This window comes from Ixodes scapularis, unplaced genomic scaffold (genome assembly GCF_016920785.2).
Source record: "Ixodes scapularis isolate PalLabHiFi unplaced genomic scaffold, ASM1692078v2 PGA_scaffold8__174_contigs__length_109621045, whole genome shotgun sequence".
Lineage (NCBI taxonomy): Eukaryota > Metazoa > Arthropoda > Arachnida > Ixodida > Ixodidae > Ixodes > Ixodes scapularis.
In genome coordinates this window covers 10407782-10431598 of record NW_024609883.1, presented here as the reverse complement: position 1 = coordinate 10431598, position 23817 = coordinate 10407782, and the positions used below count along the sequence as shown (strand labels likewise).

General features: G+C 44.1%; 2 protein-coding genes across 7 annotated transcripts in view; one reads left to right on the top strand and one right to left on the bottom strand.

Moving 5' to 3' along the window:
- LOC115322654 (histone-lysine N-methyltransferase SUV39H2) overlaps positions 1-8865 on the bottom strand; it is a 193703-nt gene extending 184838 nt beyond the window's left edge. Inside the window, exons 1-2 of one of the 4 annotated variants that reach the window (XR_006076672.1) lie at positions 8804-8865; positions 8207-8288 (exon numbers count right to left, since the gene is read on the bottom strand). Coding sequence is in view for 2 of the 4 variants with exons in the window: in XM_029983004.4 (XP_029838864.2) it covers positions 8207-8288; positions 8640-8768 (211 nt within the window). In the remaining 2 variants the exon portion in view is untranslated. Of the gene's footprint in view, positions 1-8206; positions 8289-8639 lie in introns of all 4 variants that reach the window. The other 3 variants (XR_006076671.1, XM_029983005.4, XM_029983004.4) reach the window with 3 other exon arrangements.
- Positions 8866-8901: 36 nt separating this feature from the next.
- The window catches only part of LOC115322655 (NADH dehydrogenase [ubiquinone] iron-sulfur protein 5), a 57593-nt gene continuing 42677 nt past the window's right edge, over positions 8902-23817 (top strand). The window contains exons 1-3 of one of the 3 annotated variants that reach the window (XM_040499869.1): positions 9122-9288; positions 9359-9529; positions 14779-14969. In XM_040499869.1, the coding sequence (XP_040355803.1) occupies positions 9361-9529; positions 14779-14969 (360 nt within the window). In that variant the 5' untranslated portion in view covers positions 9122-9288; positions 9359-9360. Of the gene's footprint in view, positions 9289-9345; positions 9530-14778; positions 14970-23817 lie in introns of those variants that run through there. The other 2 variants (XM_029983006.3, XM_040499870.1) reach the window with 2 other exon arrangements.

Below are 23817 nucleotides of genomic sequence, written 5' to 3'. Positions count from 1 at the left end.
GGGGGAAAGCCAGCTAGCAGAGCAAGCTGGCTTTTTTTTTCTTCTGGGCGGCCGCGTCAACCACCCGGAAGAAACAATAATATTCTCTTCTGCGGACAAAGCCGGGAAAGGGTGTACGAAGCACCCTCTTCCCGCTCCCACTGCAGAAAAAAAATTACCACATCTCCACGTGGTGAATGATGTTGATTGGGGCGAAGCTCTGGAGGTGCTGATGATACTGATTTTGTTCATAGGAAGTGCTGATGGTGCCGATTTTTTTTTATTGCTCGTAGGTAGTGTTGAGTTCCGGGTTGCGTTTTGACTTTATATACGCATTTGAGTATTTGACCGCAGCGCCCTCTCGTCTACAAACGTTGAGCCAATGCACGCAAAGTTTAACGCGATTACATACGCATTTGACCGCAGCGCCCTCTCCTATATAGACGTTGAGCGGCTACATGCAATGTTCTATCCATGACATCCCCAGCTCTTGAGTTACTACCACATCTCAGAGCCCCTTACTCGTCCCACAGTCGTGGCCGAGAGGTTAAGGCGATGGACTAGAGATCCATTGGGGTCTCCCCGCACAGGTTCGAATCCTGTTGACTGCGCAAACATTTTTTCTTTTTTTAAGACAGATGGGATGGCAATCGATGTGAGCACGGATGCCGGACAAGGCTAGACCCTAAGGAGCTTCGCACCTAAAATATTTTCTTCCAAGCGGTCGACGCGGTCGTTTGGAAAAAAAAAAAAGACAGCCAGTGTGCTCTGTAAGCTGGCTTTCCCGCAATGCGGCCGATTGCGTTGGGGGAAACCAGCTTGAAGAGAAAAACGGCACTCATGGCAGCTCGACATATCGCTAGCGGCTGCTATTTTCGTTCAATGTAAGTATAGTTTTTGCTATATATTATCACCGTAACATTACTGTGCACAAACATTGTTCGATATAAGGGATAATTAGGACTAAACGGGTTCGATATAGTCGGGTTTGACTGTACAAGGCTTTCCGAATGTCATTCTTGACATGGACTTTCTATGTGAATACGGCACTGTCATTGATCTTGGAAAAACCAATTGACACTGCGGACACCTGTTTCACCATTACAGAAACCCCAATCTGCGTCGGCTGCCATCCGAGTCGCTGCCGACCACATGAATCTGGTGTCGCGATCCAGTGTAGTTGTACCTGTCGTGACCAATCCAGCTACCTGCGGCGAAGTTGTTCTGGAAGGTAACCTTCAATTACTTCTGGGAAGAGGAACAAGTGTCGCAAAAAGAGTAGCTGAACTTCAGGATGGAGCACTGTGGTTCTTGTGATGAACTTCTGACAAGAAACGCAACATTTCACTAAAGGTGCAGCTGTGAGCCATGTCGAGGAACTCCGGAACTCGGCCGAAATGGTCGCAATTACTGAAGGATCATGGCCACCTCAGCAAGACTATATGTCGCCGGCGCAGCTCGACATTGACCTTAAAGCGGCCCTGCAAGGACTTTTTTACTGGTTCTTAATTTGCACCGAACCTGAGCGCACTGAACGTAGTAACTTAATGAAACTTTTCTTTTCTCGAAATTCGCTTTATTTTAAAAGTTATAGGCAAATTAGAATTACGAAAACAAGCAAAGAATAACGTTCCTCATGACATCCTTGGTTGCTTGAGTGGCCGTGAACTAGAGGAGGGATAGTGAGCTATGTGAGCGCCCACGGCTGCCGCGCTCTGTGTCGACGGCGCGAGAGGGCGCCACTAAAGCATGTTCTCGATAGGTTGTATGCAGTGGGCAGCCAGAGCGGCTCTCATTGCATTTGCTGCGCGATTAAACACTAATTCGGCATGACACTTCATTGGCCACAAACGACAGCAAACACGGGGTAAAGATCAGTTCAGAACAGGAGCCACTTCGCACAGCCATACCGCGAAACGGCCATACCGCAAGACAAAGCTTCTCGCCGAAGACCTTCGGAGCGCTCGGAGCCGGTCGGATCCTGCTGTCCATACGACCATCAGCGCCGACCCGTACATCTGCGACCTTTCCGTGTCGACGCTTGATCCCACTACTCCTTTCTAGTATGCGTCGTCTTTTCCACCGCTTGGTGGTGGGCATGTTGATGGGTCATTTCTTGTTTCCGTACTTTATAAACGGCATTCGTTTCTTTTCTGATCTAAAATGCTGAACAAAAACTACTTTTATAAATAATTCAAACAGTTCGCGGCACTTATATTTTGTATTTCTACCAAAAAGAAGCTTTTAGCGGCTCTGACCAGTAGTAAGCCCAGGACCAAATACCTCACATTTTGCGCGCTTTCGGTACCGTGGGTCGCCCTCGTCGGTGGAGGAGGTTTCCGTGGCGTCCGGTTAAAATATGACGCACTGATATTTAGTTACTCTCTCCGTGCCCACTGGCTTGCCCGAAACCTAAGAGACGTGGAAACCGCAAAAAAGGTAGACGTTTAAATATGATTGCAGGGCCCCTTTAGGCTTCCGGCCCCGAAACGACGGCAGCTGAGTGACTTCCTCGCCAAATACAGCGACTGCTTTGCGACGTTGTCGAAGGTGCGCCAAACCAACGTTGCAAAACATTGCATCGTTACCGAGGACGACGCGCTCCCTGTGCATCAATCGCCGTACCGAGTCTTCGTAAAAGAAAGTGGGATCATCCAGGAGCAAGTGCCAGAAATGCTGAATGACAATCCAGCCTTCAAGCAGTCTGTGAGCCTCTCCAGTCATACTGGTTAAGAAGGATGGAATGTTTAAGTTCTGCGTGGAGTACCATCAGCTGAACGCGGTGATGAAAACGTCCTTTCCCGCATAGACGACATGTTAGACTGGCTCCGCCAATCTCTATTTTACATCGATAAAGAGCGGCTACTGGCAGACTGAAGTCGATGAACGGGACCAAGAAAGCTTTCAAAAGAAAGCTTTCATCACGCCAGATGGACTGTACGAGTTCAAGGTGATGCCCTTTGGACTATGCACGGCACCAGCAACTTTCCAACATGTCATGGATATTGTACTGGCTGGGCTGAAATGGCAGAGCTCTCTCATCTATCTTGATGACATCGTAGTGTTTTCAAGCGACTTCGACAAGCCCTTGCGACAACTCCGAGTTCTTATCACAGCCATACAGACCGCCGTCCTCAAACTCAACCCATCAAAGTGTCGGTTCACCTATGACAAACTGAAATTCCTAGGCCACGTGGTTAGCAACGATGGGGTTCACCCAGACCCAGAGAAGACTCAAGCAATCACGGCATTTCCAGTGCCAACAGACAAGAAGACCGTGCGAAGATTCCTTGGACAATGTGCGCACTATCAACTCCTCGTTTGTGATTTTGCAAGGATTTTCGTACCACTCACAAAGCTTGCAAAGGACGCCCAGAAGTTTGAATGGGCCGAGGAGCAAAAGCAGGCATTCGACGAGCTGAAGCGACAACTCCAGACTCCTCCAGTTCTTGGAAACTTCGATCAAGATGCGGAAACCGAGATTCATACGGGTGCAAGAAACGCAGGACTTGGCACGGTACTGGTTCAAGTGCAAGAAGGCAACGAGCAAGTCTTCGTATATGCGAGTCGGACACTGTCCAAAGCGGAGACATTACTCCACGACTGGAAAGGAATGTCTTGCAGTCGTCTGGGCCATCACAAATTTTTGCCCGTACTTGTACAGGAGCCCGTTCCGCGTTGTGACGGACCACCACTTGCTCTACTGGCTTGCGAACCTAAAGGACCCTTCAAGATGCCTTGCTTGATGGAGCCTCCGACTGCGGTCTGACTGTGGTCTACAAGTCAGGCCGCAAGCACAGCAACACCGATTGCCTGTCCAGAGCCCCTGTCGAGACATCTCCCAGTAGAAACGACGACGATAACGACGAGTGCTTTCTTTGCAGAGTGAACACCGACGACAAGGCACAATGTCAAAGAGACGATCCTGAGTTGCGCGCGCTAATCGAACACCTAGAAGGACGAGGGGGTATTATTCCCCGAGTTTTCTCGAGATCCCTGCCGACCTTCATCCTCTGACAAGGAGCACTTTACAAGGAGAACTTCAAAACAGCAGCTCGCCATCCCTTCCCACCTTAGAGTAAAGATCTTCCAAGTCTGCCACGATGACCCGATGTCCAGACACCTTGGTTACAACCATACGCTGTCCCGAATTCGTGAAAGGCATTACTGGCCCAAGCTCCCAAAGACCGTTCACCTCTACACATGATCGTGCTACGAGTGTCAGTGACGCAAGAAACAACTGACGAAGCCGGTAGGTTCCCAGCAGGCGATTTTTCCCCCGACTGCACCATTCCAGCAGATTAGAATGCATCTACTTGGTCCTTTCCCACCATTGGTACAAGGGAACAGATGGATAATCGTTGCCACAGGTTATCTCATGCGGTACGTTGAATCGAAAGAACTTCCTTCAGGGACTGCTGTGGAAGTCGCCAAGTTTTTCATTGAGTCCATCGTCCTCCGGCACGGTGCTCCCGAAGCTCTGACCTCAGACCGTGGATCATTGTTCATCTCAGCCACACCATCCATGTCACACTACGGCATACCACCCTCAGACCAACGGGCTGACGGAGAGACTCAACAAGACCATCACTGACATGATCTCCATGTACGTCGACGTGGAGCACGAGACATGGCACGAGGTGTTGCCGTACGTCCCATTTGCCTACAACACGATCGTGCAAAAGACCACCAGATGAGAGGCTGCCCCACGCCTCTCCCAAGCTCTTTGGAAAAGCAAGTACCATTGTCTCTGCCGGAGGCGATAATACTTGTTTTAACATTTAAAAAACTAAATTCCAGGCAAAAAAATGCAATAAAAAGAAAACAAGCCTGCAGAAGGCAGGATATAAATGCTAAAAGACTCGATGTAGGTCATAACAATTGCAATGGCAATTGTTAAGGCACTTAATTCGCTCTTGCCCTACAAAATGAACAGAGAATGGAGAGAAAAAGGAGCTCGGGCACCTTACAATTGTGGCGTTGGAAGCAAAAAGAAAGCAGAAGCAAGACGAAGGGACTGATGAAAAAAGAAGTGGCCCACTCACTTGCACTAGTGACGGCAGCAAAATGGTGTTTTTGATGCTCAGAAGCATTTTAAGGAATGCCTGGTGGCTTGTAAAAAAGAAAAGGCCATACATAAAAGACAAAAGAACATCTACATGTTGTCGGCGATGTGTTGTCCTATGGTGGTAACAGGCGGCAAAATTCAAAGGCACACAGACTCTATTGAGAAAGCGAAGCTTCAGAGACCGACAATGCAAACTCAAGGGTCGCCTGGCCACCGGGTTACCTACCGAGCGCCAGCCCGGCTCCACGGTAGCTCCCTACTTGGGTGTTGCCTCAACATTACGAGGGGATGATGAGGAGGGTAACCAGGGATGTCTTTTCGTTTCTTGTTAAAGGAGAGCCCAACCCACATCAAAGAAGCCTCGCATTCTTTCTATTTGTTTAAAGAACCCTTTCTGTCTTTTTTTGTCTTCAATACTTTCACCGTCTTCGTTTCCTTAAAGGGACCATGAAATGATTTTAAAATCGAGTTTCATCCACCGCACGTCGTAAAAGGTGCGAAAAGAAACACAAAAACACAAAAATAGGGAGCCAAAAAAAATTATTTGCTATAGAACTTTTAAAAGAAAACTGGACTCTTTTGCGCCTTCCTTCCTTCGCCTGTTCACTACGATGCATCCGCAGAAATGGAGCACGTCAGCCAAATCCAGGTCGCCTATTGGGTAAGAGCCTACCTCACCAGCACCGCGATCGTAAACAATAAATAGCCGGCGAATGTTTCCTAAAAGTTTTGTTAAATAATATTCAGATCCACATTTTGTAGCATAATTAGAGATGTGTGGCGAAAATTGCCAAATTTGATAATGCTGAGAGCCAAGCGCCATCTATCGTGTGGTAAACGAAGCAACTACTGCGCGTGCGCAGTAGGGCAGGGCCGACAGTTATTTGGGTGGCGGCGACCGACAAACATTTATTTTCTTTGTTTTCCTTCCTCTCAAAACTCTGACTGACTGAACGTTTATTTTTCTACGTGTTCTTCCCGCGTGTGCCGACTTCAAGCAGCAAGAAAACAGTACTTAAAACAGACCACGACGAACAAGAATGCTGGATCCACCGACTCCGATGAAGCGAGCTGCTCAGAATATAGGCCTAGCAGGCATTCCGACTCGGCGCTGCGTTGCTTCGTCGCAAGACCGTCTAATTACGACCGGCTGGCGTGCTAAATGGAATATGCCCGCGTGACCCTTGTGGACCCTTCCCGTATTATAGTTTGATCACTGACCTCAATTCTAGATTAAGAGGTGAGGTCAATCTCCTCCCCTTGTTTTCCGAGGCAGTGTTGACGAACGCTCGTCGAAAAGGGACTCTTGTCGATTCTATCTTCTTGTTTTGTGTGATATAGAGCTGAAATAAACGCCGTATGGATTACCTCCGTAACACGGTATGTACACTTTGTTATTGGTATGCCATTTTTATTCTGACAGACTGCACGTCACTGTCGAGCCATAACAGTTCGTGGGAGGTATACGTACAACTCCGGTCCAACCTTTCTTTGCTGAGTGTCGCGTCAGTATCGAGTTGCAATCGTAAAAGAACGGTCCCGAAGCGCTTACAAACAGCGCGAATACAGCACTTCCATCAAGCGCGCGCGTCCGCTCCGAGTGTAAACAGGTATTTACATGGCTCTTGCTGACACTCGTAGTTCAAACGTATCTTTTTTAACGTCGGCTCGCTCCTGCATCTCCGAGGCCGCGAAAAACGCCATCTACGTCGCTTTGCAAACGACTGACACGGGCCGGCCCTTCTGCCAACAATGACAGGGTGGTTGACTTCTGGAGTCTTCACCGGAAGACTCGCTGCACTTCCCAACAGGCATACCGGCGTATGGGACTAGTCCCATGCTGTCGCTGTAGCGCAACATATCTCACTAAATTTCGCTCAGCTGCGATGCGGCGATGAGAGGCGCCGATTCAGGAAATACGTCGGTGTCATCAGCGCAGTAAAACCTACCGGCGCACCCCTACTCGTTGCCGTTAACACTCCCATTCTACTACTGCCGAGAGAACTTCCGGTTCCGGAAACGGCCTACGTCACGGCTTGTTTTGCGGTTAGTTGGAGAGAATGAAAAAGTCAATATTTCAATAATTTTTTGTGTAGAAGTTAATAAACCGAGACGAAAACGGATGCCTGTTCGGCATTCAGCGAACATTGACGGTTTAATGTAAAAGTTATCTGGAAAAAGTAAAAAGGTCATTTCATGGTCCCTTTAAGCTTGAGCATTTGAGACACGAAGAAGTTAATACTGTTCCAGCAATATCACAAACAAAATGATAAAAATGAGTAATTGCTACATTTGTGCTAGGACGGAGATATATGCATAGCGTAATGTTCGCGATCAAAACTAACAAGATGACAAAGCTAAATTAAGCATACTTGTATATTTATTAGGCTGCTCTTGTATCTAGAGCTTGATTCTCATAACCATGTCACACAGCAAAATGACCTATTTCAAATAATTTTTCGCTAGACGAAATCGCATTTGTAACCTGATAAGGCGTCCCTCCGAAGGAGGGGGGGGTTTCTTGGGCCCCAGCCTCCCCGGGAAATTGTAAACTTCCCGCCTATGCCATCCGACCAAAGCACACCAGGGCACCAATGAGCACGACAACCACCGAAGTGTTAGAGTTTACAGAACAAATGGACGTGGTCTCATTAAGGGGGGCCGGATGCGAGCTTTGAGCTGCCTTTTCACTAGCGTCACCTAGCAGTGCCACCAGTTCTTGTACACCCAAGTCAAGCCTGGCCAAGAAGACGGCCAGAGTTTGAATCTGTTCTTTTTGGCGCATTTCGTAATGTGACGCCTCCGGCATATGCACCCGGATTACTTTATTCACAGTTAAAAAAATTCAAGTTTACGCTTTTATTAACTTGGCTCATCCAGCGTCACCACCCAGAAGCCACTCTAGGCAAACGCCCGGCCCTAGAGCTCACATCTGGGAACTATTCAACACTTGACAGAAATGAATGACATTATCTCACTAGTCAATGAAGACCAAACAGGTTTAGGTTTTGATGAGGAATGATGTGATGCCCTATTACTGCAGATGTATAGTACTTGACCATGCTAAAACTGCAACTTCAACTGCAAACTTCACAGCTTCACCAGCCCCATGGGTTCGATTTTGTTGCCTTATGCTAGTTCCCATCTGTAAACACTGACCTTTTTGTTTGGAGGCCGATGGCGTAGAGGTGCCTTCACCACAGGCACCATTGGCTAAGATTAAATTGCTGGTTTCCATGCCCTGTAATAGTAAAAATATATATATATAAATACAAAACTTGAAAGTATAAAACAGAGAGGACGAGGACGAGAACAGGACATCTTTCTGAAAGATGTCCTGTTCTCGTCCTCGTCCTCTCTGTTTTATACTTTCAAGTTTTGTATCTATTAACCAACACGCTCGTTTTCAATTGTAATATATATATAAATATATACATGTACACATATATGGCCAAATAGTGCGAACAAACCCTCATACTTGTATTAGTAATTACTAAGTTGGAGGTCTCACTCACGCCCTTGAACAACAAGATATATCTCAAACTAAAAGTCAGGAAACAAAAGAAAGTGCGGCAAAAACAACCGCACTTACTGTTTCAGCGTCACCTTCCCGATTTCCGTTGGCAGACCTTAAAGGTGCAAAAAAGCGTAGTATGCTCGGTTGAAAACTGCCATTCGGCCGGATTGGTGTGTTCTCCCGCCGGTCCTTTCCGAAGACCATGATTCGTTGGCAAGGTTTAGGGCCTCAGAACCTACCTCTCTGCTCAGAGGAACCCCCGCTATCGAATGAGTTCGTGGGATTGGCGCGGCTTTTAGTTATCTTTGGATTGGATCTGGATTCTACTTGTATAGGTAGAGAGAGTTCATGTTCGCCGGAACATCCGAACCGATTAAAGAGGTCGATAAAAAAATCCACAAATAGGCGCGCTTTAATTTTTTTAGCTGTGCTTCGCTTAGCCGAGATTACTAACTCATCTAAAATCACGACAACTAATTTTGAATTTGTGGATACTAACCCAATTGAATCCGATCCAATCCAAGCTGCGGAACGTTGCTGTCTCGGGTTTTTCAAGTACACCTTAAGGTCAGTAAGTATTTCTAAAGGTATACTAGTTCTGTTCTTCTTCTCATCTATTTTCAGACATTTACGAATGTCTAGGTGTGAGCGCCCCAAGAGCATGTCGCGTATTGAAAGAACGCGCATTTATTGTTGACGTTAACTTGCTGCGGTAAGACGTGAGGTCAGTCTCATTTTGGCCGTTCTACCGCAAAACTCGGTTACTCAACCTATCGCGCTGCAATATACTGCAGAGATGCAAGCAAGTGGATCGGCTGTCGCCTCCCATTGCCTGTCTGAAATCGTGACAACTGCCGGTAGAATGCTCACTTTCTTATTCTATCGGCATCTCGTGAAAACAAGTTTCGTGAAGACACGTTTGGATCCCAGACGAGGCACTTTTCCCAGCACTTTCGGTGTTGCTGGTGAGTTGTGCCTAGCTTTCTGTAGATCAGGGGTCTCGAAACCCCGACCCGCGGGTCCGATCCGGACCGCAGTGGCGTTCCCGCCGGCCCGCGTCTTTCGTCGTCTTTCCAGGGACTCCCGGCCGTGTATTTCCAAAACATGGCCTTCCCAGATCTGCCGCGGAGCGGCGTCCGCTGATTGGCCAGATTAGCTCCGCGCAAAATATTGACGCCACGCCATCAGATGCACATGCGGCGCCGGTCGCCCGCAGGAGCCGCCGCTACATTACGACGGATCCTTGGGTGTCGTGGTGACTTGGTGGACGCGCTGTTGTGCAGTACGTGTTGTTTCATCTGCCACATCTGCCAGTGCGTATCCATTGAATTATTTCGCGTATCACGCGCATAAAAGTCGGTCGCAGAAGTTTCACATCTTGCCGATGTCCACAGTCCAACTGCTCCAACCTCGGCGATTCTCTATCCAAGCTCGAATAAAGTAGGCCTCGCTGCTGTGTTCCATAATTGACCATATGCGAAATTGCTTGGTGGTCTGGCAGCACTGTGCACGCAGCCGTCTTGGTAGTGCGAAGTATCTTGAGTTTCGGTTTCTCAGCATTTCCAGGGTATGGACGTTTTTGCACTAAGTGCGATACGGAAACTTTATTGTTTTCTTACTTCCGATCAGCCGACGTGGACAGAAGACTAGGCCGTCATGCTTTTCATCTCTGAGGACACTTTTAATTCTTTTTTCGATGCGAATACGCATGAAGTCGTGCTGTTTAGCGGTAGACCGCTCCAGACAATACATGCAACTCGAGGTTAGTTGTTGTTTTTTTGTTTTTTTTTTCTTGTTGTTACTGTCAAGCTTTTTGGTGGAAAGCTCTGTGTCTAAAGAAAACTGTTCCCTGGGCAATGTTTTTCAGGCGTTGCAAAGAGCTCAAATTGGTTTCAGATAGCATTTACCTCAAGCACAGTTGACAGATGTTGCGCTATTAATGAAGATTTGTTCAACCCTGGCAGAATAACTGCATTGCCCGAGTTTTGCAATAAAGAAAATACTTGACCTCGGCTGTGACAAAAGAAAAAAGAAAAGGAGATTGTGAAATGGAGGTGGTACTGCTCGTGTCGCTCCACTCAACGTCCGCAACTTAAGTTTTCGCCCCCACCGACATCGGAGTTTTGTCGAAGTGGCATTCGGCAAAAAAGACATGAAAATCCCGTCTCTGTGATTGTTGAGCAAAGAGACACGTCATCCGTGTCTGTTCTGTTTTCTAATCTACATGACCACGCTTTAAACTTTCAAGTATTTATGTCAACAAACTCTCCTGTTTAGTCTTAGAGGTGTTTTACAAACCTTGTTTACCGACATCAGGTCAAATGTAGAGAAATTGCGGCAAAGTAGTGAGATTATTATCTGGCTTTTCAAAGTAATTAATTTTTTTCTAATATTTGACATTAAAATGAGAGCTCTCTGGTGCTTTCAGCTTTTGTTGTTTGTTAACCATGCACATCAATTGCTATTGGCGGCGTAGATTTATAAAACACTCATCTTTTTGCCTTGCTTAGCAGCCTGACATTATGATAGTTCAATGCGAATGATGCGTCAAAAATGCAAGTCAACCTCTTAACACCAAAATTCCATAACAAAAAAAAAAAACAAAAAAAAACGCCTTGGTGGCTTTGAGGCGAGAGTGCCGGCCTACGGATCCCCAGGTGGCGGGTTCGAATCCCGACCGAGGTGCCCGCAATATGACGGAGGCTTATTGCGGAGAAGGCGCCGTGTAACCGAGCTTTTGGTTGCATGTCAAAAGATCCCCAGGTGGTCTAAATTAATCCTCAGTCCTCCGCTGGGGTGTGCCAGATGCCCGTCGTAGGTTTGGCACGTAAAACCCCCAAATTCGACTTTTTTTTTTGGCCATAACAAAAAAAAAAAAAGAAAAAATAACCAAGAAAATGAAAAAAAGAGAAAAATCACGTTGCTTTGCAAGTTTTAAGTTACGGAGGCTGAGCATGTCTCGGAAGCCGCAAGAAGTGAGCTAAAATGGCGAAAGATAGTGACAGTTGCGCTGCTTGCTCGACTGCGTCTTGTACAGAGGTGCGTCTTATATACTAATTTTTACTTAGAAACTTGCGAAACGTGAGGGGTGCATCTTATACAATGATGCATCTTATTCACCGGAAAGTATAGTTCTGTATTAATACCGTATTTTCCAAGCTATAGTCTGCGGACTATACATGTTTAAAAGTTGAAATTTCTGGCTGTGCGGACTATCTACGCGTGCGGACTATACAGGAATTATGTTTTTCAATATCGTTGATTATGACGAGACGGGACGGATTTTGTGAATAAAAGAGTATGTTATTGATAATTTATGTATATTATAGGCTTTTTTTGTGAGCTAAGAAAACATACATGTGTCAAGGTGTGCCGCGATTGAGAAGAATTTCGTGTCGACTAAGCACCAGGTGCGGACTATGCACTGGGTGCAAACTATCTAAGCAAAAACTTTCATTTTTGACCCCAAATTTGCCTCTGTGGACTATACACAAGGTGCGGACTATAGCCCGGAAAATACGGTATGTATAAAACACACTTTTTGCCAAAATGTTCGGCAGTGTGTCTTATACAACAGTCATCTTATATGTATATTTTATCTCTTTTTGGCAAACTGCAGGAACTCTTGTTGATGCTGATTACATCAGTCATTTGTTTTAGCTATTATGACTCCTCAATGCAAATGATCCATCATACATGCAATTCACCCTCTTAAAACCAGAATTTCATAACAAAATAAAATCAGGGAAACGAAAAAAATAAAAAAATCCTGTCGCTTTGCGAGTTTTTAAGTCACAGAGGCTGAGCAAGTCTCGGAAACCGCAAGCGGTGAGCTAAAATGGCGAAAGATAGTGACAGTTGCGCTGCTTTTCAACTGCGTCTTGTACACAGGTGCATCTTATATACTAATTTTTACTTAGAAACTTGCGAAAGGTGAGGGCTGCGTCTTATATAACGATGCGTCTTATATACCGGAAAGTATGGTTCTGTATTAATATGTATAAAACACACTTTTTGCCAAAATGTTCGGCAGTGCGTCTTATACAACGGTCATCTTATATGTATATTTTATTTCTTTTTGGCAAACTCTGCAGGTTCTCCTGTTGATGCTGATTGCATTAGTCTTTTTTTGGCTATTATGACAGCTCAATGCAATTGACTCATCACAAATGCATGTCAACCTCTTAAAATCAGAATTAGATAACAACAAAAAAAGTCAAGAAAACGAAAAAAAGTAAAAACATCACGTTGCTTTGCGAGTTCTTAAAGAGGCACTGACACCCCAAAGGTCGTAATCTTTTTTATTTTCTAAAACGATGCAAGTTGTAGTCATAAACACGCAAAAAAAACCGCATCGCGAAAAAAAATTTCCCCGCGCTCGCGCGCACCTTTTTATTTTTGGCGTTTATATTTCCCGCGCTCACCTCCTTGCTTCTTTTGATTGGTGACGTCAAAAATCAGGAAATTTAGAAGCTTTGTAGGCGACATTTCTATAGCATTTAATAATGGCAATCGTAAAACATGTTTTTTAACGCAATGACAAACGCATTACGGCCTTCCTTTTTGAAATACCAAAAATCAGATTTCGGTGTGATGTCGCTTCCTGGATTTGTGTTTTCCCTCGGAAAACTTGGCTGCGCTCGAGCAGAGGCTTATCGCCGAGTCGGGGAACAAACCGGTTTTTCCCTGCACCGGCTCCCTTCTATCCCGCCTGCTCATTTCCTCCTCTCTTCGGGTCGCAGTAGCAACGGCGCTTTGCTTCACGGCGTGGTGCGGAGGTCCGAAAGAAAGTAGAGTCGCAGGAGACCGCAAAATTTGACTCACCGCACTGGCGCGGATCGCGCGGGAACTTCAAATTTGGCATTTGGAAATTGTTTTTTTAATTCACAAATACTGAATTCCCAAGTTTTGAATTTTGAGGGTAATGTCCCGGCATCATTTTCAATCGTTTCGGATAATGAAATAAATTACGATTTTCATGTGTCAGTGCCCCTTTAAATCGCGGAGGCTGACTCGGAAGCCGCAAGTGGTGAGCTAAAATGGCGATAGTGATAGTTGTGCTGCTTGCCCGACTGAGTCTTGTACACAGGTGCGTCTTATATACTAATTTTTACTTAGAAACTTGCGAAAGGTGAGGGGTGTGTCTTATATAATGATGCGTCTTATACACCGGAAAGGATAGTTCTGTATTAATATGTATAAAACACACTTTTTGCCAAAATGTTTGGCAGTGCGTCTTATACAATGGTCATCTTATACGTATATTTTGATTTCTTTTTGGCAAACTCTGCCGGAAGTCCTTTTGATGCTGATGACATTAGTCCTTTTTTTGGCTATTAAGTCTGCTCAATGCAAATGATGTGTCATAAATGCAAGTCAACCTCTTAAAGCCAGAATTCAATAACAACAAAAAAGTCAAGAAAAAAAAAAAAAAAAAATTACTACGCTTTGTGAGTTTTTAAGTCACGGAGGCTGAGCAAGTCTCGGAAGCCGCAAGCGGTGAGCTAAAATGGCGAAAGATAGTGACAGTTGCGCTGCTTTTCGACTGCGTTTTGTACACAGGTGCGTCTTATATACTAATTTTACTTAGAAACTTGCGAAAGGTGAGGGGTGCATCTTATATAACGATGCGTCTTATACACCGGAAAATACGGTTCTGTGTTAATATGTATAAAAACACACTTTTTGCCAAAATGTTTGGCAGTTAGTCTTATACAGCGGTCATTTTATATGTATATTTTATTTCTTGGCCCCTTTAAGGTTCAGCTGCTGACAAAATAGGGCTCTCCCAAGATAAGGCATGGTTAGCATGTTCCATACGAGCATGACGAGCACCGGAGATTGTGCTTCGCTCGCTCTACAGCCGTGGTCACACTGCCAATGCATCGTTCAAAAAACATTTTTCAGACACTGCTCGAGGCATGTTCCTTGTATTGTGGTCCTGTCTCTTTGGTCATACAAAAGACATGTTCAAAGCATACATGAAGCAAACATACTTTAAACATGCTTGATACTTGTCCACGGATAATGCTGTCACCGTGTCTGAACAAGCAGCACGTCTTGTTTGATGCATGAGCATTGTGACTGGCTTTACAATCGAAGGAAGTATGAGTGGCACGAAATGGAACTTATTGTTAATCTCGCATGGAAACTTTGAAGCTGCTCCCGCCGATTGGCCACTGGCTCGTACAAAGGTGCGTGGTTCATGTTGCAGCAATGGCACTCTTAAGGTCTCCTTTCACGGACCTGACCTCGAGCTTCGAGAACTATGAAGCCGTCAAGAGGTGCAGGGACTTCAACATGCAGCTGTCGCTGTGCAAGGAGGCATACGGCCTGCATCGTTCCGACAAGATGTGCCGCGACGAATACGAGGATTTCAGGGAGTGCATCTTCGGCTTCAAACAGGCAAGGACCGAAGGCTTTTTTACCGGTACTTTGCGATCGATGTAGGTTGACGGGGGAGGTAAAGGCATGCTCCGCTCTACTCCCGTCGGGCCTGCACACTTCATTCTTATCGGAAGGACAGTCTTCCTCGGAAACCCTGTTTTTGTAGGGAAGGTGTCTGCGGAAGGGTTTTCTCTGGGAAAATAGACTTCATGCTCTGTCTTGTTTGGAGATGCTTACTGCTGTGCCACCCTTTTGTGAGCTACCACATCTGTGGCACAGCACAATGGTGCATGCAATGGACACCGGTTGTTATATCGTAAGTAGTCATTTTCGAACCCGCTCAGCGAGGACTCAAAACTTCCAAGGCTGGCGATGCGAGAATGCGGATGATATTTGTATTATTCCCAGCTACGAAGAGGGAAACAGCTCCAAAAGTATGAAGGACAAAGAACGAGGAACACACAGACCGAACGCTGATTGGTACGATGCATTTATTTTCACAAATTAAAAAGTTTGTAACTACATTTTAGTTTGTTATTTCGCTAATAATGTTTTTTTTCGCAATCCCTGATGTCCGCCATAGCTGTCAGTTTTTTTCTGAAAAGTTCATTTTTTCCTCAACCAATCTTTGAATTCTTTTGCTGAAACGCGTGGTATTTGTGATCATATCATAGTTACAGAAGTTCAGTCACATCAAGTACTCATCTTCCATCACATCACGCGCTTCAGTGGCAGCTCAAAGTTATGATGAAGTTATATTTTGGCGCCTTCTGTAGCGGTTCCCATCTCCAAAAGAAACGAGGGAGTTGCAAGCTCCAGGCACATCTCCTACATGACACAAGCATCACTCTCCAGCTCAGTCTTTAGTCTGTGTAGGTGGCAGGTGATCCCGAAAATAGAACTGAAGCGAATGATACCGAGCCCGTTGGCTTTAATTTAATGTCGGTATGAAACGAGTCTTGACAGCATTGTCTAAAGCAGGCAAGGGACCGTTGAGATGAATGTCGGTGTGTGAAGCGATACAGGTCAATGTAAATAAAGACCGCAATAAAAGTAACCGATAAAGTTTTAAATATTTGCGAACTGTAGAAAGTAGTATATGTATTCTTTTTTTTATTTATTGTACCTTGAACAGGGGTGTAAGTGTTGTGCCATTGAGTGCCAATCCGCTTTCGCTCTGACATCCTGTTCGTTTAGGTAATTCTGAACCAATAGTGACTTTTAGCAAACTGTTGCCGTTTTGTGCGTACCACTATTAAGCATGCTTTTAATTAGAATCTTTAAAAGTTGCTTAGAAGTGGCCTTGAGAGTGGTGTCCCAGTTCTTGGTATTATCTGAATTTCTAAAATTAAACGGCAGTTGAGTACAGAGGGCTAGTCCCTTTGGTATCACATTCTGGTCAATGCATTTCCTGTAGAGAGAAGAATGTGAAACATACCTTAATTTCTTGTCTATAAGTTTTCGCACACGAAGAAACAAAGGGGTAAAAGTCTGGCCACCATATTGTCACCAAGTGAACTTGTGCGACTTGTTCTGCCGAATTCGCTGAGATCGGCGGGTGCTGTCGCGATGAGGTGGTGGATTCCGTGAGGTACTCGGCTTGGGAGGCACAGGGGAAAGGTCAGTGGGTGTTGTGTTGGACTGAAGCAGTGTATCCGGTGCGACGTCTGGCTTCGGAGGCACAGGTGGGTGGTCCGAAGACACAGCGGTAGGTTGGGGTGGAGAAATAGGTGAAGCGGTTGGCTTCGGCAGCACAGATGGGCGGTCGGTCGACGTTGCCCTGCGTTGGAGTGGTAGTCCTGCTGATGCATATGGCTTGGGAGGCACAGGAGGCTGGTCAGTGGATCCAGGACGAGTCAGCCTCAGCCGCGCTTGATCGTCAACAACGGGCTGAACGGCGTATGCCCCAAGGAGAGATGGTGACGAAGCGTTCATCGTGGACATACAGTAACGCGCCAGGTTTTCCGCTGTCGTCGAACATTGCGTGATGCTGTCCGAATCGGATCCTCCATTATGGAGAGTTGCCACGACCGGAGAAGGAGGTACTCAACTCGTCCCCGTGGTTGGCCTAGGGGCCAGGGTCCCAGCCGAAGACGGCAAGGAGCTTGCGACTGAGGCAAACTTCTTCACGCGCGTTTGAGCCATAACATCCTGTGGGTAGCCCCAAAAAGCTGGGGCAACTTTCCGGCCGCCAGAACCCTGAGGCAGTAGTGGATAACGTGCCTCAGGGTCTCTGAGATTTGCTTGACTCCGAATCGGCTGGGGTGCAGTCCGTCACTCGCTAGCACTCCATCTCACAGTGGGCGACAAATCCCACATCTTTGTTAACGAATGACAAGTACCACAACGGTTAATAGTGGAGCTTGTTGGTACATACTTGTATATATATTTGACAGCTTGAACCAGGGGAAGATATAGAGAAATTGAGACAGGAGAGAATAGACAGCTGACTACCAACGATTATTTAGTGGGAACTTCTTTTTCCTTGCGTGTTTTCAGACACCAACAAAAATTATTACATATTAAAACCTATTATACTAATATAATAATGCATGTGTATGTTTACAAAATTTTCACATTACCTAAACCTAAACTAATATTTTAAATTCACCCGCCACAAGCTCATACTGCCATATTCTGTACCGTGACGCACCGTAGATATTGTCTCTCCTTTTTGTGAATAGTGATGGACGGGGTGCTGACGCACCCACTCGCTTGTTCTTCGATAGCAAGCGCCTCGAGCATCTCGCGCGCATGAGTATTGTTATTGCTGGCTAGGATGGTTATGTCCTTGAACGCTGCACTGCAGTGGCAAGTCCTGCAATGAGCTGCAAGATGCCCTGCCGACGTTCCTTTAAGGGATGCTGCGTGCTCGCGGGCTCTGTCGTTAATGCATCGGCCCGTCTGGCCGATGTAGCACTTCCCGCATGAAAGGGGAATGTTGTAAACCACTCCTGTCATGCATGGTACATATTGTGTTCTGTGGGCAATGTCGCACGTTTTTTCTTTGCCTGTTCTGTTGTTAACTCGTCTGCACATGGAGTACGCTTTGTTAGGCGCGGAGCATACTACTTGGATCTCATTCCTCGCGGCGATCTTTTTCAATTTGTGCGTAATCCCGTGAATTTCTCTATATCTTCCCCTGGTTCAAGCTGTCAAATATATATACAAGTACCACAAATGGTGATTCAGCTCGCGGACACGGACATTAATTTCGCCTAGTGCCTGAGGATCGAAGTGCCTTTGGTAAAGGTCTGGAAGTCGGGGGGAATGCTTAAGAAGGCAGCCACGGCACCAGGTCTCGAAGAACGCAGAGGGCCAAGAAGCACATGAACTTGCTCGATGCATGCATAAATGCCGACTTGCTTGATGCATCCGACGACGAAGATGAAGATTTTTACGGATGGCGGCACATTGTCCAGAATTTGGAGGAAGTTTTCAAGCTTACATTTGGGTGCAGAACAATGGAAGATAAATTCCTCTGGGAGAGAGTTCGGAAGATGCTTCGTGAAGGAGTCTCCAGACTTCAATTAGGTGCTGAGTTTTATTATTTTTTTTTTGTATTGTTTCCGGCCAATTGTGTAATCTTTTTGTTCTGGAAAATATTGAATGTTGCCACTTCTTTGGCCAGTGTAATTCAATTGGTTTTATCTCTGCGACCATATTGAGACTTTTATTTCTAACCGTTTTGTATGCTTTAACTATTTCTATCAATGGGATTCTCTGTAGAGAGGTTATTTTTCTAAGTAACTGGGTGTTAGTAGTAGGTTTCCAGTATACTGGTGCTGTGTAGACTATTGTTCTCTCGATTGATTTTATACAGATGTCTCTGAATTGTTTAGGTTTGATTCCCCATTTTATTCCCAAGAATGTTGCCAATTTCATGGTGCTTTGATATATTTTAGATTTTAAATAGTTGGCATGCTGAATAAATTAAAGATTTCAGTCGAAGACGACTCCGAGTATCTTAAGTTCTTCCGTGAGTTTGAGGTTCTTATCTCCGAATTTCACTGTTGGTGGCCTTTCTTATAATCCTTTCCGATTGTTAGGTATTGAGATTTAGTTTTATTGGAGTTAACTTTTTTTCTTTGCTTCATTTGTCAATGATTGCCAGTGTTTTGTTTGCTCTCTGTTCAATTTCCAATCTAGTTTTCCCTCTATGATTGTGTTCCTTCCCGAATGTTTTCTCGAATGTGTGTTCCTTCCTCAAATTTGAGATCTAGTAAAGTAAAGATGAGGATGTTCCAGATAAGGGGACTTAATGGTGAGCCCTGTGGACTTCCTATTGGGGAATTTATTGCGATTTCTGTGGCTATTAATTTCTAGATTATTGTTCTTTCATTTCATACTGTTTGTAATAGTAGATAAATATTTTTTGGGGAGTTTGTATTCTTTTAGTTTCTGTAACACAAAAGGTATCCATACTGTATCGAAAGCATTCAATATGTCTAGTGTTATAAGAATTGATTTCTTCTTTGTAGCTATATTTGTTGCTGATCTTCCATTTGTGAATCCATATTGTTTATGATGTAGTAGGTTTTTGGAATAGAGATAGTAATAGGTTCGATTGTTTAGTAGTTTTTCTATGATTTTGCCAAAGATTGAATTTATACAGATGGGTCAATATGCACTCGTTTCGTGTAAATTTCTTGACTTTTTTGGGATTAGAAATGTCCCTGTTTCTTTCCACTGAGTTGGGTAGTACCCATAAGCTAAACATCCGCTGAAGATGTTGAGGAACAGTTTTTTGTGTTTATTGAATAATGCTTTTATTATTGCTGTGGTAATATTATCCGGGCCGGGTGTTATTCGATTGGGAATGTTTGTGATAACATTTTCTATTTCACTCATTACGAATGGCATATCATTTTCAGTTTCAGGCGGTTGTTTAACGTCCTCTTTGATTTCTCTTTGTTATTGTATTCATTTGGTTTGTCGGCTGGAAAGTGGGCCGTTAAAGACCGACGACCAGTTCGCGCTTTCCACTTTTCGCCCGCTTCCTCCTCTCCCTCCTACCGTTTCCACCCACGCCCGCCCCTCTTGGTCTCTTCTTTCCATCCTTCGCTTCCCTCGCCCGAAGGCGTGGAGAGGAGAGTCTTCTGCCTTGCAGAATCTCGAGTCTGGTCGTCGGCCTTTAAATCGTTTTATTGAGTCTTCCAGTGACGTTGATGTCCTACTGTCAGATTTCTTATTGTTGAAATAATGACGGCTTTTTTCATCTTATTGAATGCGATTTTATAAGGCATGTTAAATATGTTTGTTTTTGTTGTTTCTGTGCAGAATAGTTGCCATGATTCAATCTTTGCTTTTTTCACATTGTTCTTGCAATTTTCTTTAGCTCTTCTCGCATCATGTCTTGACATTTTTGGTATCTGCACCTTAGGGCTCTTGTTTCTTTTTCACTCTATTTCTAAATCTGTTCTCCACCACGGATTTTGCTTAGTGGTTTGGACGACCGTCTTTACAGAATTTTTGTGAAGTCCTTCGAGTTTTTTTAGTATTAAAATAATTATATGTTCGAGGTTTACCTTTGAGTGTATTTTTTTCTGTTTTTGTAAGCCTTATCCAGTCATCGAGAATGATTTCCTGTATGAACTTGACTCCTTTTTTGTCAGTTTTATGCATTTGTTTTCTAATTTATTTGAAAGTTTAATTCTAATACAATCGTGGTCGCTGGTGGATATTTCGTCTAATACTTCCCAAGATTTTTTTTGCCAATTAGGTTATTTGTTTCTAATGTAACGTCTGTCCAGCTTTCGCCATTTGATGATGTAAATGAAGGTGGTGAATCTGGGTCATCAATTGGGTAGAGGTTGTTTTCTTATATGAAGTCGCCTAATGTTTTGCCTCGATCGTCTATTTGTTTCCCCCTCCCCCAGGCTGGGTTTTTGCATTGAAGTCCCCTACTATAAGTGTTGGTAGGTGCTCGAATTTTCCTGTTATTTCTTTAATTTCCTTGATGGTTTCGTTTATATCGTCGTTGGGTGGAGCATATACATTTGTCAGTAGAAGGTCCTCTTTTTTGTAGTTATTACCATTGCGATTATATTTCTTGCCGTTTTTTCAATGTGTAGGTCGAATAGTTTATTATTGTGGATAACTATGGCTGTTCTTGGTTTGTTTTCTCCCTGTACAATTCTGTCCCTAATGCCAAATCTGATTATTTTATTTTGAACATAATAGAGTTCTTGGATGCATGTTATCTGATTTTTATTGATAATTGGTTTCTTTTTAGATGTTCAATCGCTGTATATGAGTGATTTAAATTTATTTGGAGGATGTTTAACGAGTTTCTATATACCGTTTTGGTTTTCGCAGCGAATTTGATTAGATCGAATCCATTTTTTGTTTCAATCGTAGTTAATCCGAGTCCGTGCTCTACCTATTTCTGCCGCCAGAGTGGGGCATGACCGATCGAAAAAGGAGGGGTCGGTGGGCGCATTCTTTCCCTCCCTTTTATGTTATGGGCTGGATTACATTTAAGGAAAGGGTATGTTTGAAAATGGTTCTGGAACGTCACATGGAGATTTTTTTGTTGACATTTTTTGTATTTGGAAAAACACATCTGTGCTTATAGCCCCAAGTTTGACCTGGGTGTTCAGCTCCAAGATTTACTTATAGTGCTACAAAACTCGACTTTTGTGGCTCCTGAGCTGCTCCGAAGCAGAACTTTTACTGCTCCAAAGGGGCATCTTTGCTGCTTCCAGATGTACTTCGAGAGGCTGATGCTTGTTTTCACCCCTGCTTGAAGACCCTAGAAAAGGCATTACACAAGAGATGGGCTGCTGACAAATTGTAAAGGTAAAAAGAAGAAAAAAAAACACAAAGCCACAAAAACACTCAGGAACAACAAAGGTTACTACATTAACTAGCAAGATAGCAATATGCAAACAGACAAAAGTTATACATGAAAAACAACTAGGAATACATTATCTGCTTAATAGTTTTAAAAGCATACATATTACAAGTATTCACTTAGTAGCTCTCTAAAAGTGTCAATTTTGTTAGCAGTGACGATGTGGTCGGTCAAAGATTTCATTCTGTTATTGTTAAGGGTATCATAGAGTTCGCGTAGGAAGTAGTGGACTCGCGGATGGGCTGAATTTTGCAGGTGTTGTCTAATTTTGGAAAAAAATGAAATAGGTGATTCTAACAGTGCACTTCTTAGTGATGGATTTTAATGGTAAATTTTGTAAAGCAGTGTTAATCGATGCATTTTTTGTCTTGAAGTTAGTTCTAGTACATTCGCTCATTGGTGCAACCCAGAGATGCTGGCAGTGGTGAAACTGCTGCGCCATTTGCGCAAAAACGAAAACTTGCTACACACTGCTCCAAAGGTTGTATTTGTGCACAATTTGTGCCATGTCTGCACCAAAAGGGAGCTGTTCTCAAAAAGGAAACAAAGTGTCTGGCATGTGGCATTCTTGGCGATGCCACTGAAAATAAGAAAGTACAGTTGTTTTTTTGGATGCCTAAGTGCTATGTGCGAAGAGTAGAGCTGCGTGAATACTATTCGAATAATCAAATACTAGTTTCCAATTTTAGGCTATTTGATATTCACTTCAAAATTAACTACAATATTCTTACTTTTCAAAGTGTTGATCACTGCAGGTTAACCCCCTTGAGTGCGCTTCTCCTCGAGAACCGATGCACTGCGGAGAAGCAATGTCCGCAAAGCTGACACGGCGATCTCGCAACTCGCTTCGCCGCAGCGCAGTTGCATACTTAGGCGGAAAACATACCTTTAAAGTGGCTTAACGCACGCGCATGCCTGATGTTATAAAAAAATATAGAAATAAAATGTGATTGGTCATTTTTATATTGGAGTAAAATCTTCAAAATTGACCTGTGGATTTTATGCTAGGGTATGTTAGGCAGCGATGTTTTCACAACCTGTGTTCTTTTCCTGTGCTTGTTTTGTTTTAATTCAGAACTGAAGAAAATATTTTCAATAGCAAGAAGATTTAATAATCCCCTTAATTAAGTATGGCAAGGCTTTCTTATAGGTTTAATTTTGTGTCAAATCTGTCATTTACTTGCCATCCTAATGTAGGCATTGAACTGTCTGAGACCACAGTTTATAAATATAGCTAGATTAAGTTTACCGGAGCTCATAAGTGGTCAATTAGAAGCTTGGAAACAACCTTTGAAAGTTCAGCTTAATTTTAGTTTAAACATGGTGTAACAGTGAGGGGCATAGAGAAAGGCACCACACATTTCAATTTTTAATTAAAAAATATTCGGCCAAAACCACTGTCGTAAAATTCGGACAGATGCCCCACCTCCGAGAGGTAACCCACCCCTATTTTTGGCTTGATTTGCTATATTTTTTTAAACACCGAAAGGCAGCCCACTCTTAGTAATCCTGGTGTTTGGATCAATGATCAGCTTGGCATAAATGTGTCTAGTAAACTATGGCAGGATATAAGTGAACATTGCTGATTGGGAATTAAAGTCATCTTTGCTTCATTGCCCTTCACCGCGATAACAAGTTTGACAGACACATGATATAAAAGTAGCATTTTTTTAGCTTTTCTTCATTGCACATCTAAAGTTGGCCGACTCTTTATATTCACCCAATTTTCTTTTGATTTTATGTTGGCTATCTCAGGATTTTACGGTATTAACTTCGACTTTGTTTGAACCCAAAATTTATTATTTTCACATGCCTAACGAAGAGTTACCGGTTTTTGTGCGAAGAATGCTCTCATCGATCCATGAATAGGTAGCGCTACTCGTTGTGATCACTTAGAGTGGCTATGTGCTCCGCTTAGCTGCTCTAAGAACAGTAGCAGGCTGAATATGAGAGAGGGCAGCGGAGACTCATTCAACACAAAAGTGTCCGTTTGATGTCAAACTCGCAACA